Consider the following 14,705-nt stretch of genomic DNA (forward strand, 5'->3'; position numbering starts at 1 on the left):
AGAATTCCAGGGAATGTGTGTGTGTGTGTATTTCCATATATACGAGGGCTATCCACAAAATAGATTACGTTTTCATCTGTAGCAAGAAGGGGCGGAGCTAGCGTGGCCCTCTTTGGTCTGTGCGTCCGCCGCTCAGTCTGCATCTAGTCGTGCTAGTGGGAGGTTCGTATCGTTGCCCGTTATTTCACAGCAAACTTTTGAAATGTGTGCTGCAATTGAAAATCCTGCAAGTTGTGAGGTGCGACCAGTGATAAGGTTTTTGTTGACAAAAAACCATAAACTGATTGAAATTTTAATTGAAAAATTGAAAAACTAAGAAAAGCAATTCAGAACAAGTGTAGAGGAAAGTTAAGCTCAAAATTTTTGTTTTTGCATGACAATGCCCAACCACACACAGCAAATCGCACTCGAGAAGTCCTGAATGCGTTCAAGTGGGAGATTTTTCCTCATCTGCCCTACAGCCCCGATCTTGCACCAAGCGACTACCACTTGTTTCCAAGGATGAAAACCTGGCTTGGAACAAAATTTTTGAGCTTAACTTTCCTCTACGCTAGTTCTGAATTGCTTTTCTTAGTTTTTCAAATTTTCAGTTAAAATTTCAATCAGTTTATGGTTTTTTGCCAACAAAAACCTTATCACTGATCACACCTCACAACTCGCGGGATTTTCAATTGCAGCACACATTTCAAATGTTTGCTGTGAAATAACAGACAACGATACGAACTCCCACTAGCACTCGACTAGATGCAGACTGAGCAGCGGATGCACAGACCAAAGATGGCCATGCTAGCTCCGCCTTCCTTCTTCCTACAGACGAAAACATAATCTATTTTGTGGATAGCCCTTGTATATATTCATTCTATCTTCTTTCTTCTTTTTTCTTTCTATTCTTTCTTTCTATATTTTTTTTATATTATTATATTATTATTATATTATTTATATGTGTATGTTCCAGCATAACTCTGGAACGCCTTCAGCAATTTCAACCAAACTTGGTACTGTCTTTCTTTTTCTGTTTTTAACCACATCTTACAGGCATCCGAGGGCATTATAAACTCATTTCAGAATGTCGCATAGATACACAAATCTATTGATAAATAGATTGAAACAATAAAAGTTATCAATATTATTTAATTTTGTGAACATTAAGTAACCAACATGGCTAAGCAAATGTGGCAATCAATGGGCACTTTTTGCCGAAAGCTGGACAGAGGCATTAAATCAGCGGTGGTATTCTAATGGTTCGGCCTGGTTTCACCCAACCGATAGCTCCGAGCATCATCTATGAGTGAATCGGTTTGCTCCAATGATCAGCTGCTGGGCCCTCACACCCACCCCAGCTCTATACTGACCTTTATTTCCTGCTTTTCAACCTCAGCTGCTTCATGCGGCACAGACAACTGTTGCACATTAGCTGTTTTACACACAAGGCTTGCAGCAGAAGGTGAGTTGCAAATGCTGCGCGCATGCAAAGTGCACATGTACACATGTAGGAAACCTTTTTGAAACCCATCACCTCATTAAAAGATGAAAATTGTGATTACATGATCATGGGACACTGCAAATGTCCATACATTTGAATCAGTTGTTATTTGACCATGGGGGTGTGGATAACAGTCTGTATTCCAGAACCAGATTGTAAGTAGTTCTGAGAAGATCGATCATAACTTTGCTAAGTGGGTGGTCATTAAACCAGGACTACCTGTATAGTTAAATTCTTCATAATTATTGGTTGGGTTTCCAGATAAAGTCACTATGAAGTGGAAATGATGAATACTGTACTATAATCCCACTAAATCCAAAGCAAACTAAGTCAACTAAAACCTGATGTACTTGTGTATGTTTGATATCACCTAAATACAACATTTTTAATATATATGTTGTGATTTTTAACGAGGACCCATTTTGGAGCAAGATTTGAGTTATTGTACTCCATGTATTTCTATCATTTGACATATCATATTGCTTATGTTTTGTTCAACTGTCAATTATATGCCCCTTTAGTAAGGCATAGATACTTACCATCCTAATGGAAAAAACAGCCAATTGGATTTCAATCACAGGTTTTCTTGTTTCCGCCTGGACTCCAATGTATCTATTATAAGCAGAACTGCTAAGTTTATAATTAAGGCAATTAAGAAAGAAATCCAATACATCAAACAAATGTAGGTACCTTCCTGTAAGAGAGATGCATTTGCCGATTGTACTACTTGTATTCCCAGATATGTATTTTATCACTGTATTTCCTTTTATCTATTTTTTCATGGAATCAGATTGTGTACTTTATTTTCTTTCTTTTATTGATAAGATAGTAAGAATAATAAAATAAAAAACTATTCTAATCTATACAGTGAAAATTCTCTTTAAGAAACTCTTGTTCTGTGTATTTTATTTTTTTGGTATTGCTTAGTTTAATTCTAAAAGATAGGATAGTTCTGTTTTATTTCAATTGTTTTCAATTTTATTTCAATTTTCTTCACATACATTTGATAAACACCAGTTTGCATACAGAAAAAATAGATCTACAGAGGACGCTATAACCATCACTCTTCACACTGCTCTGACTCATCTAGAACAGTGGGAGGGCTATGTGAGGATGCTTTTTGTGGATTTTAGTTCTGCGTTTAGCACAATTCTTCCACATAGATTAGTGTCTAAACTTCTGGACCTTGGGCTTTCTAATTCAATCCGCCTTTGGATTATGTCCTGTCTGGCTGCTCATAGAGGGTCAGATTAGGTAATCATACCTCTTCAGCCCTTATTCTTAACACTGGTACACCACAGGGTTGTGTGTTGAGTCCCTTACTCTATACTCTTTATGTGCATGACTACATTCCCACATGCTACTAATACTATTGCTAAATTTGCAGATGATACAACAGTATCAGACTTATCTCCGAGGAGGATGAGTCTGCCTACCGAAATGAGGTGGACCAGTTGCTTTCATGGTGTGGAGACAATAACTTGGTCCTCAACACCAATAAGACCAAGAGGCTTATAGTGGATTATAGAGGGAACAGATCAGACATCCAGCACTTGCTTATCAATGGAGACCGAATGGAGCAAGTGGCCAGTTTTAAGTTTTTGGGTGTTACCCTAAAAGAGGACCTGACCTGGGATGCCCACATTGCAGCCCTGGTCAAAAGGGCTCAGCAGAGATTATACTACCTGAGGCTTCTCAGAAAACAACTGAATGAGAAACTGCTGGTGACCTTCTACTGCTGCACCATAGAGTATTTTAACATACTGCACCTCTGTGTGGTTTGCCAATTGCACAGTGGCAGATAGGAAAGCACTCCAGAGGGTTAATATCATTGCCCAGAAGATCATTGGTTGCCCTCTCCCCTCTTTGGAAGAGCTTTATAGCTTCCGCTGCCTTAAGAAAGTTCAAAACATTCTCAAAGATCCATCTCATCCTGAGAACCCTTTTTTTTTTTTTTTGAACTATTACCATCTGGCAGACAGTACAGAATAATAAAAACAAGGGCAAATAGGCTTCTATCCCAGGGCAGTAACTCTTTTGAATTCTGCTGTATAGTGCAGTGTTGGTGTGGTGTCGGGGGTTTCCAGTTCAATGTGTGAAGAGTGAAGGATGTGTGTTTGTGTTTATTTTCATGGTCATGGTCATGGTCATGACGTGCACCGAAGATGGTGTTTGATTTCGTTGTAAGAGGTGCAATGATAATAAAGTAAACTAAAAATAATAATAACTTTCTGTCTTGTTAGATTTTTATTTAGAGTGTTTTATCTCCTAGTACTGCTTGTGAAAGCCAAATCATTTTTTGTTCTTATGTTTGTCCTGAAAAATGTTCTTTCATATTCATAATCATCTGTCTCACAACTTATGACATCATACTAAAATACATTATCTGGAAATATATGTTGTTATTCCTATATCTTGCATTATTAATTGAATTATGGTTAGATGGATTTGTCTAATTTTGTTTGTAATGTCTTTTACTCCATGTTCATTCATAACTCCATTTTGTCATATTTGTCATAAATGTATAATTTTTAATTTAAAAACTTTTAAAAATAATATTTATGTACTTCCATGATTATACTTTTTGTATTTTCTTTCAAAATGTTATTTTAATGTATTTCTTCTTAGTTCTCTAAGAATACATCACAAAATTCAGAAAAGTATGTAGTTGAGAGTGTAAAAATCAAATTCATTTTGTTAAAGCTTTCTAAACTTATTTTTCAAGTATCTGTAACTGGAATATTATGAGAGCAATAGTTTTGTTGCAGAGCTGAACAATAGATTGTTTCCTGATTAATAAGCTACAATCACTGGAGGATACTTTCTACTTCCTGTCTTATAGGTCACTCTTCCTATAATCTCTTGAGGGACTTCTAATGCACACTTGTGTTCTTAGAAAAATTTAACCATTTGTAGTTGGAAAGATTCATAACTTCAACCGTTTTCTTGTTTTTATATATGTATTACTATTTTCCTTTCAGTTGGTCCTCATACTGGGCGATATTGTGGACAAAACACACCTGGTCGTGTTCTCTCATCAACTGGCATTCTCTCCATGGTTTTCTATACCGACAGTGCTATAGCAAAAGAAGGCTTCTCTGCAAACTACACTGTGGTCCACAACAATGTTCCAAAAGGTCAGTGTTTTAGTCATCCTTCATAATGGTACATAAAATATTTTCTGTATATCTTCTCTCCTGCTGAGTGCTGCATGAAACACATGGAAACCATAGATAAATAAGACTTGTGTCGTTTTGCGTGCACATGTTTTTAAAACAACTCCTCTCATTTTCAGTGTCAAGAGACATATCCACTTCTATTAGTTCCTGTAAAAAGTCATTAAGTTATAGAATTCCCCTACCCTTGTTGAAACTGAGAACATTAAATTTAAACAATGAAACCCAACCTAGATATAAATTGTCCAAGACTTCATAAATTATAATTATTTATGTATATGGTCTATTCTTCAAGTACACTGCAACCTGTATTTGGCATCTCATTGCTGCAAAACACTGGGAAGGAATTATCATTGAGATTGTCTTGCAAGATCAGCTCTCTTTTTTTCATTTATAGAGTATGAATACAGGAATATGAGAATATATTAGGCATTAAATTGGAGGCTTGAGCATTCTGATGCCATTAATGTGCTCTACTGCTTAACTAATTTTTAACCATTAGCTAATGGACTGCTCATGACCCATCGGGTCATCATTTCACAGGTATTTCCTATCTAAACAGAGAAACAGAAGAACAATGAATGGGGGAGGGGGGAACAAAAAAATAATGGGAGTGGGAGAAACTTCCAATTTCCTGCTAGCTTTCCCTTGACTTTCCTTGTAGAAAGCTTGCAGAGAGTTCTGGAATTCTCAATCACATGGGTGCAGATGCTCATGACAGTGAAGCAGCTTTGAAGAGTCACAACTTTGCCAAATTTCAACCCTAAGGAAATCATAGTTCCCATATTTTGTACACATTCTGTAAGTTAGCCCAGTTAGGTAGGTTGGTTCAAAAACTATCATACCACGCACAATTTTATCCAATGAAGGTTACAATCCATAGACAAAAGAGTTTTTGTAATATATAGATTTCTCACAATCCTGTTTTTCAGTTTTCATGAATAAAAATAAGAACATGTATTATTTATGAAAACACAGAACACTTTTCACCTTAAATCTGGTTATTGAAACAAATATAACCATTTAAAAACTTCATTAAGTAGGTGTACAGTAGGTATATAGAATTGGTGTACAGATGCACTCTCTTATTTAATAATAATTAAAATTAACTATTTTCAGAAAGTACGAACTATCAAAGTATCATTTGTCGCACAACCAAAGACACTGCAATTAAAAAAACATGAGGCCATGAATAATATTAAAATAACAACAAAAAGCTGACATTCATAGGGAAACAACATTTTTGACCATTTTCATTCTGCATGTAGGAGAACTTCACTAAAGTCAGAGAAAAAGGGAGGAAGGATCAGGAAAAAAAGAGGAGGTGGGGAGGAATTTCTAAATTTAGAAATAACTGTCAATGTCCAGGACAAAAACAGCATAACCAGAAATCCCTCTGTAGCAAGATAAGAAATTATCACTCTAATAAAGGAGAATATTTGTAAGTCAGGGTTGAAATGAGGGGTCCTGGGTTGTTTTCTTGCAGATGTTTCATTATCCAAAGAAGTTGCATCATGAAATGTCTTCAAAAAAACAACTAAGCTCAGAAGACCCCTAATTACTACTCTCAACAGAAAGTTATTCTACTTCAAAATTTGTGAATTTCTTAACAAAGGCAAGTCGCCTGTTGTCTTTCAAGAATTATGAATCCCATCTATTATCAAGTTACCTGCATCTAATCTTGTATCTTTGGCTTGATTTATTTTCTAAGCAAAGTAATGTTAAAAAACAAAAAAAAATGCTTATTCTGTTTTATGGAGATAATTCTTCAGCTAATAAGCTTGAGGGCTCTTGATATGAAGCAGCTTTATAGGAGATTCCACTTTAAGTTTCAGGAGTTCTTAATTGCACAATACAATTGCAGCAGACAATATCTAAAACACATTTTCAAAGTAACAACCCTTATCTATATAAAATACTGGTACAATCAGTTATAATTTTTCTCTTTGGCTTTATAAAAATATTTCTTTCAAAGGGAAACATGCTGAGCAACCAGATCCAATTTGATCTTTTTTATTAAAGTTCCACACACAATTTAAATTGCAGTCAAGAGTAATTATATTCAACACTTCGTTTGTCCTTTCTTGTGTTATTATACCATTTATTGCTGCACAAGTGTTTTCTTTGTATGAATGTAACATTTGTTATAAGGACTAGAATGAGGTGAGGTAAAATGTGTGTGAAGAGCAGATAGACAGGTTGTAATGCAAAAAAACTATAATAAAAACAAATACACTAAATACAGGAAATAATGCAAGGTGAATTGGTGTACCTTAAATAGGCTAACTTACAGAATGCATCCAAACTCCAGGCCCATTGGTCCTGTGGAACTGAAATTTGGCAAAGTTGTGGTCTCTTCAGCTTAGTCACATGGCTGCATTATCGCCACAATCAGCCTCAGTCATATAACTGTCATTGCCAATGCTCCCTACCAGCTTCCCATGAGGAAAGTCAATGGAAAAACCAGTAGGAAGTTAAAAGTTGCACCTGGTTCCGCTTTTTGTTGGCCCCTTATAGTCATTCTGTTTCTCCTTTTAAGTAAGGAAATGTCTCTGAAATAATGACTGTCTAGCATAATTCTAAAAGCTGAAATCAGAACTATCTTTATATTGCAGTAGTTTCTTTTTTATAAAGCAACATAATTATACTTAAGTATTCCTGTCTAAAAAGGATGCAATAAGAATATCAATGTTTGGGGTTTTTTTGCTCAGACTTCCAGTGCATGGAACCACTTGGCATGGAATCTGGTGAAATTCATTCTGACCAGATTACTGCCTCTTCCCAATATAACCCCCAGTGGTCATCTGAAAGGTCCCGTTTAAATTATCCTGAAAATGGATGGACACCTGAAATTGATTCTACTAGAGAATGGATACAGGTAAGAAAAAAAATTAAACCATGTTTATAAAAGGCATACAAATTTGTTAACAGATTTTCAAAGATAGCAAACAAACTAACTAAAGTGATAAATAAATTTTCCAGAATGTTTTTCTTTTTTCTTTTTAAAAACAGCATAGGGAAAAGAATCTATAGAAAATACAGATTCTGTGTCTGAATGTCTTCACTCTTTGCATCCCCTATTAGGTTTATATAACAAATAAACTAATCCTCAAAGGTATAGAGGGAAAATAAAGAAAAGGTCAAGAAGATCCATTCTTTTCCTTCCTGAATTTTTTTTCAGTCTTCTAGGCACAAATATCAGATTTTCTTTTAATGGGAAAAGTCAATATTAGCTTAACAGGCACTTAAAGTGAAATGGTCTGATGAAACAGGCTTGGTGATGAATGATACTCAAGAGTCGCTTGTAAGAGTCATATATGGATACACAACTGAACATTTTACTTGTGACTTACGCTTTTCACAAAATTAGACCAAAGTTGACATTATATATATTTTTTGTATACTAGAATATTAAACTTGTGTCTATGACAGAGAAATGGAACCAGAGAGCAGCTGCTTTTGTAAATTTAAAAATGAAGCATGAAATGGAAGACGGGACCCCTTTTCATCAGAGGTGAAAGAAAAAGCCAAGAAGTAGTTAATAAGCTGGTGCAGAGTAACCTACATTCAGTTTGGCCAAAACATTTGCACTTTGAAAGAGATGTGGTTAGTTTTTTCAAGGCAAAAACACAATGCATTTTTTCTTAATGAAACTATGCACTTTGTCTTAAGTTACTGTAGGTCATTGCTTGGAGAGAAAGCTTCTTTCTGCTTTTCTGCCAGACCTTTCAAAAACATGTTCCTAGCTGAGCCACTTCGGTAATATTATAGGATTCATTCTGCATCATGGAAAAAATGGGGCATGCACCCAAACATTCTAAATTAAAGAACTTCAACATGTAACTACAGGGTTTCCCCACAGTTCACAGAAAGTGTCCAGCCAAGAAAAGCTTTTGTAGTTTTGGCAAATCACCAGACTTTGCAGTATGTGAAAAGTCCCAGAGTGCTTGCTGAAGCTATCTAGAAACATTTTGAATGGAACCAATTTTTTCTGCAAGTTCTGCAGGAGAAAGCTGGAGGGAGTTCTAAAGGAAAGCAGCTCAAAGCAACATGGTTGGCTTGCTTTCATCTAGAAATGGCAGCCCACAATGTATCATAAAGAAACTTCTGAGGGGTACTTTATGTGACGTCATGGGACCATATCTCTTAGTGACTACAAAGGGGGTGCATTGGTTGCTGATTTGATTCCAGGTGCCATTCATGGTGCTGGTTGTCACCTTTAAAGCCCTTAATGCAGTGGTGTGGTTCAAAACTTTTTACTACCAGTTCTGATGGCGTGGCTTGGTGGGCATGGTGTGGCTTGGTGGATGTGGTATGGCTTGGTGGGCGTGGCTTGGTGGGCATAGCAGGGGAAGGTTACTGCAAAATCTCCAATTCCCTCTCCACCCCACTAACCTGCTTTCCAGCTCCATTCTCCTGTGCAGGGCAACAAAAGAAGACCCAGCCAATCAGCTGGGGTTCAGGAGGCAGAGAATAGATGGTGGTGGGACCAGTCAGAGGTGGTATTTGCCAGTTCTCTGGACTACTCAAAATTTCTGTCACCAGTTCTCCAGAACTGGTCAGAACCTACTGAATACCACCTCAGCCTTAATGGCTTGGGATCAGGCTATCTGAAATATCGTCTCTTGCCAATCACATCCATCTGACTCACTAGAATAGGGAGGCAAGGAATCTTGTAGGTCCCATCTCCTAAGAAGGTACATCTGATGGGATCCAGAAGAAGGACATTTTATTTGGTGGCTCCCTCCCTCTGAAACATCATCCTTCCAAAAACTAGTCCCCAATCTGACACTTTTTCAGAAGGCCCTGAAGACATGGTTCTAGTAGTGGAAACTCACAATGGGATGAAGTCCATTAAATGGCTGGTATAAGTGAGTGAGGGGACAACAACAACAATAATAATAATAATAATAATAATAATAATAATAATAATAATAATAATAATAATAATAATAATAATATTACTTGATTGATATCTAGGACGCTGGCAACAACCTGTATCAACCACTAACACCAGCCACTGGTATTTGTGATATATTTTAAAATGTTCAGTTGACTGAGTTTCATGTTTAATGAATAAATAAATTGTTGTTGTTGTTGTTGTTGTTATTTCTTTTATATTGTATTTTTACTTCATGTAAACCGCCTTGAGTCACCAGTTTTCAGTAAGCAGCAATATAACTTTTCCTAATAAATAAATAAGGGTGGAAGTGCCACGGGGGTGGGTGTTGATGAGATTCTGGGAGACCTAGACTAGATCACACATGAATTGCAATGAAAATTGGATTAGAAGACATCGGAGGTTCCTTCCAACTCTGTTATGTGTTTGCTTTAATTGCAAGAGGGGAATGCAATGATGTGTAAGTTCAGGTAGATCAGATAATGAGGACACTGTGGCAGGTAAATGAAAGCAGGGAAAATAAGACATAGGATAAGCACATTTATGTTATGGGGGTGCATGTGAGTGAGACATGTGAGAGGTGAGGGAGACTTACCAAACAACTTGCATCCCTCTCCTTTCAATTTTTTGTACAACTGAAAATGCAAAACTTTCTTTTAATCATTTATGGCAATAAAAAACTATTTGCATGAATTGCTGTAGAGCTGAATCAAAGTAATGCTGCTAGAGCACCAGGTCTTTGTTTTTAAGAGTCTGTTCAGAATTCATAGGCTTAATTAACAGAATATTTTTCACTTGCAGGGTTTAATTAGAATTTTCACTTCCCTCTTTAACTGTGATCCAAATTCATCTGAAGACAATACGATCCTAAGCAAAAACTTTCACATTTGTTAGAATACTAATGTAGTGTTGAAAACTTCCAGTAGTTTAAACAAATGGGCCAATATTCGTGTTTCTATTGTTTTCCATAGGAAATACCTAACTGACATATAGGAATAATGCATCATTAGTCATCAATAAGAACATTCATATCCAATGTTTCCTTTGAGATTAGCTGTCTGCAAGAAAGCTTACAAACTTTTTTGAGTAGTTATCAGCATGTGGAAGAAAGACAGAGGAAATCTTTCATACTTCAACTTTTAGTCCACAATGGGACTCTCAAATGTCCAGCTTTTGAGAGCTCAGCACAGCCTGAGCAGTTAAAAATTAGTGAATGGCAAGAAGTAAACATATTCCCACTTTGGTGTGGCAAACCAAAATCACTTAATTCTAACTCCTAACAAATAAATAACAAGAAAATTCAACAAATCTTGCCTGTAAAAATAAAATAAAATGCACTTTTTTTACCAATTATCTCCACAGATTTTCATTTGTATTGTTATCTTTTCATCCAACTTTTTCATGAGGAGAAAAAAACACATTCCAAAAAACCCCACAGATTATTGATCATCTTGATTGTTTTAGTTTTTTTAAAAAAATCTTGGTGGGTTGTCAATTTTCCCTCATAAACCTATGAAGGAGCTTCAAATGGAGCAATGGTGGAAGCGTTTATTGAGTTAGGGATGCTGGATTTATTAACAGTTGCTCTCTCTCCAGGTGGGAGATGGAAGGAGGGCATGGGTATTTCATAGCTAACCTGTTACTGTTTGTTATATCTTACCCTGGTTGGCCAGAGATAATTACTCTAGTTGGCCAGGGGTAATTATTTCTTATCCTGATTGGCCAGATGGTTAAGGGAACTGTGCTGGGAGTGGGAAGTGAGAGGGGCTGTTTGTGTGGCCTCGGTGTTCAGTAAAGGTTTTGCACTTCAGGTAAATGTATTCAACCCTTTTGTTTGGTCAGTGAACTTAGATGGCCTTGCCAAATCAGTCATTTATGATTTCAAGGGTTTCAAAGACATAAATAAGCACAAGATAGACAATAAAGACATAAATGCATAAATAAATATGACCATGAGTAATTGAGAGTGGTAAAACATCTGTAAAAACTTAAACAGAAACTAACATTTAAAAAAAACAGGTTTAAATAATCTCAAAGAACCATGAAATTATGGTTCATTTTGAAATATTAGGAGGAATAATCAAGAACCATTCTCATTGGTGATAAAATCCAGAAGGATTGTTGAAAATTTACCAAAACTCAGTCTGTACATCTATGTGTGTTCTATCTATGTTTCAGGGCCTTTTCAAATTGGAATAGAATATTCTTTTTTTCCAAGTTACTTTTATATTTAATTAAGAACAAGAGGCTGTATAGCTGAAGCGCAAATCTAACTGTTTCTCATTAACATATAGTTTTGTCAGAAAATACTACAGTTTTTCTAGATTTGTAATCCAAATAACAAACATGTTAATAGGTACCACTTACCAACAGTACTAGTTCTTAAAACCAGTAAGAAGGCCAACATAAGGGTTCCACATCTGTTTTTAGTAAAGTCTATTCCTGTCTGTGGTATTTAAAATCTAAGGGACTCGTATTATTGTATAATTAGAATCTCAAAGGAGTAAAATGTTAATCAAATCCATAACATCCAAGAATTTTATTAATATTATACTTTCAATACATTCCTTTTAAAATGCTAGCAGATTTTTTTTTCTTCTGGCAGCAATAATTAAATTTTTAGAACACAGTCTGTACGTTTAGAACCAGTAGTTATATTTCAGAAACATTGTATTTAAATAACCTCAATAATTTAGAAGTCTTCAAGCAAACCTGTATGTTTGTAAACATAGTTAGCACCTTCTATTTCTTCAATTTTGAATGTCCTTTTACTGCTTTATTTAGCAATTCCTAGTCATGACCTTTGCTTATCCACATTTCCTTGAAAAGGAATATAATGTGGAAGAAAATTATATAAAAATTGAAAATTAACAGCTTGTATGAGTGTGCATGTGCGCATGCAAAGGAATCTCAAAGTACACAGATGGCAAGAGAATGCATTACTTATTATGTTGATTATTATACTGAATTGAACACATAAGAGTGTAGAAGAGCTACTCCTGTGGTCAGATGTTTGTATGAAATCAAAATAGTTGTTCTAAATCTCCCTTTTATATATACAGGGCACTAAGTCATGTTGATGCATGCTTGAAGATTTTCAATTATTTTCAAAGATTTTCAATTATTTTCAATTATAAAGTTGTTTGTTTATAACCCACTATTTAAACAGTATTTTTCCTGAGCAGTTTACAGAAAGTTCAACAAAAACAATCCACATCTCAAAATAAGATGAAATAACTATTTATTTAATCAGAGACAGATTTTCAGCAGGACTGAAGTAGTAGTTGTTGTAGTAACACTGAATGAAGTGCATAGAAAAAAAACCTTAAATATTCAGAGTTACAGTAGTGAAATGGTGACCATATTCATTGGTTAAAAGATGAATGGATGGATCGATGGATGGGAGGGTGGGAGTAGAAAGAGAAAAAAGGGAGACAAGCTATCTTTGCTATTAAGTAATAATTCTAACCATTATGATCAACACTTTTGGCATTAGGCATATATGTATGTATGTATGTATGTATGGTATTCAGTTTTGCTCGGGTATTTTCCCACGTCATTGTAGTTGTACTTTTAAAGTTGTAGCAACGTTTCGGCAGAAGCCTGATGATGGCAGATGAGATTCTGCCGAAACGTTGCTACACACATATATACATATTTGCAAATACATACATATAAATACGTAGGTTTTGAAATATGAGCAAAATAAAAAGGCATCCTCTGGAATATCAACATTGTGCTAGTAACTAATTAACTTTTTAAAAGGTATAGTCAAACCAAGAGGATGCTGAACTAATAAAGGAAAAAGGGAAAGAATGTTTTGCAGATGTGTTTACAGGTTACGGCTGTGTACCAGTATCAAATAAAGCTGGAACCAGATGTTCAAGTACTTTTCCTTGCATCAAGAATGGTTCCCATTGCTCTTAAAAAGAAACTCAAGAGAGAACTTAAGCAAGAGAAACACATGGAAAAACTGATGAACATAAATGGTAAATTCTGAGGTGGCAACAGAGAAAAAAAATTAACTCATTACAAGTTTGTTTTAATGCAAGAGATTTAATTCATTGGTGATCATTGTCACATTCTTACATTACAGAATAGGACACAAATGTATAAAGCCTATTTTATTTTATTCTCCTATATCACATTCTGATTAATAGTAATTGAAGCTTAAATAAGGAAAATAGCAATAAACACTTTTCTAGATAATTGTTTGAATGAAAACATTAGAACATCTATAGTCATTATCATGGTCATGTCTTCAAATTGATGTATCATATTAAAAGGTACATATGTCATGGAAATCCTGATACATTCATACTTGACCCAACAACAGGTCACAATAACACCTTTAAAACACTTCTAAAAAGATGTAGACATCGAATCTAATAAGACGCAGATTCAGCTTCTTATGTGCTGGATAGAAATGTTCAGTATATGAAAGTTGTATATTTGGTAACACATAGGCTGTTGAAAGCATAACTCAAATGCACGCATGTTATAGCAGAACCGGAACTTGGAACTGTAAAGTCCAAGTAAAAGTTGGTACCATCACAGAAATGTTTATCTACCCATCTTGGCCCCAACATTGGCACAAGTGACTCCATCATGAGGGAGCTATCTGGGAAAAAAAGGACTGCATTTGGAATGAAACTGAAAATAAAACTTTGTATGAATTGAAATAAATAATAACCAGAACTCCTGGTTCAATCTGAAAGAGGTGCAATACTTCAAAAATATATATTTCCATCTACATGCAGTCAAATAAGTTAGCCGGGGGAAGCGGTTAATCATTGTGATTGATCAGTGTACCCAAACCCGTAAGCTTTTCCGGCTACAGGAATGAGCCTATTGTGGGAGAAGTAGTCCAGAGCTATTTACAGGTAGTTATCAACTTATAATATTCATTTAGAGACCATTCGAAGTTACAGCAGTACTGAAAAAAGTGGCTTTGACTGTTTTTCACACTTACAATCGTTGCAGCATCCACATGGAGACCTGATTCATACACTTGACAACTGACTCGTACTTACAACAGTTGCAGTGTCCCAGAGTCACCTTCTACAACCTTCTGACAAGCAAAGTCAATGGGGAAGCTGGATTCAATTAACAACTCTGTTATTAACTTTACAACTGCAGTGTATTA

The 14,705-nt window shown here is 35.5% G+C and overlaps 1 protein-coding gene across 5 annotated transcripts in view; it reads left to right on the forward strand.

Annotated features, from left to right (window-relative positions):
* Positions 1-14,705, forward strand: part of NRP1 (neuropilin 1) — a 151,433-nt gene that overhangs the window by 72,332 nt on the left and 64,396 nt on the right. For all 5 annotated transcript variants that reach the window (XM_087917507.1, XM_087917508.1, XM_087917509.1 and 2 more), the window contains 2 exons: positions 4,465-4,620; positions 7,371-7,537. In XM_087917507.1, the coding sequence (XP_087773633.1) occupies positions 4,465-4,620; positions 7,371-7,537 (323 nt within the window). The remainder of the gene's footprint in view (positions 1-4,464; positions 4,621-7,370; positions 7,538-14,705) is intronic.

Source organism: Pseudonaja textilis, chromosome Z (assembly GCF_049901715.1).
Source record: "Pseudonaja textilis isolate UNSWEBS1 chromosome Z, rPseTex1.2, whole genome shotgun sequence".
Taxonomy (NCBI): Eukaryota; Metazoa; Chordata; class Lepidosauria; order Squamata; family Elapidae; genus Pseudonaja; species Pseudonaja textilis.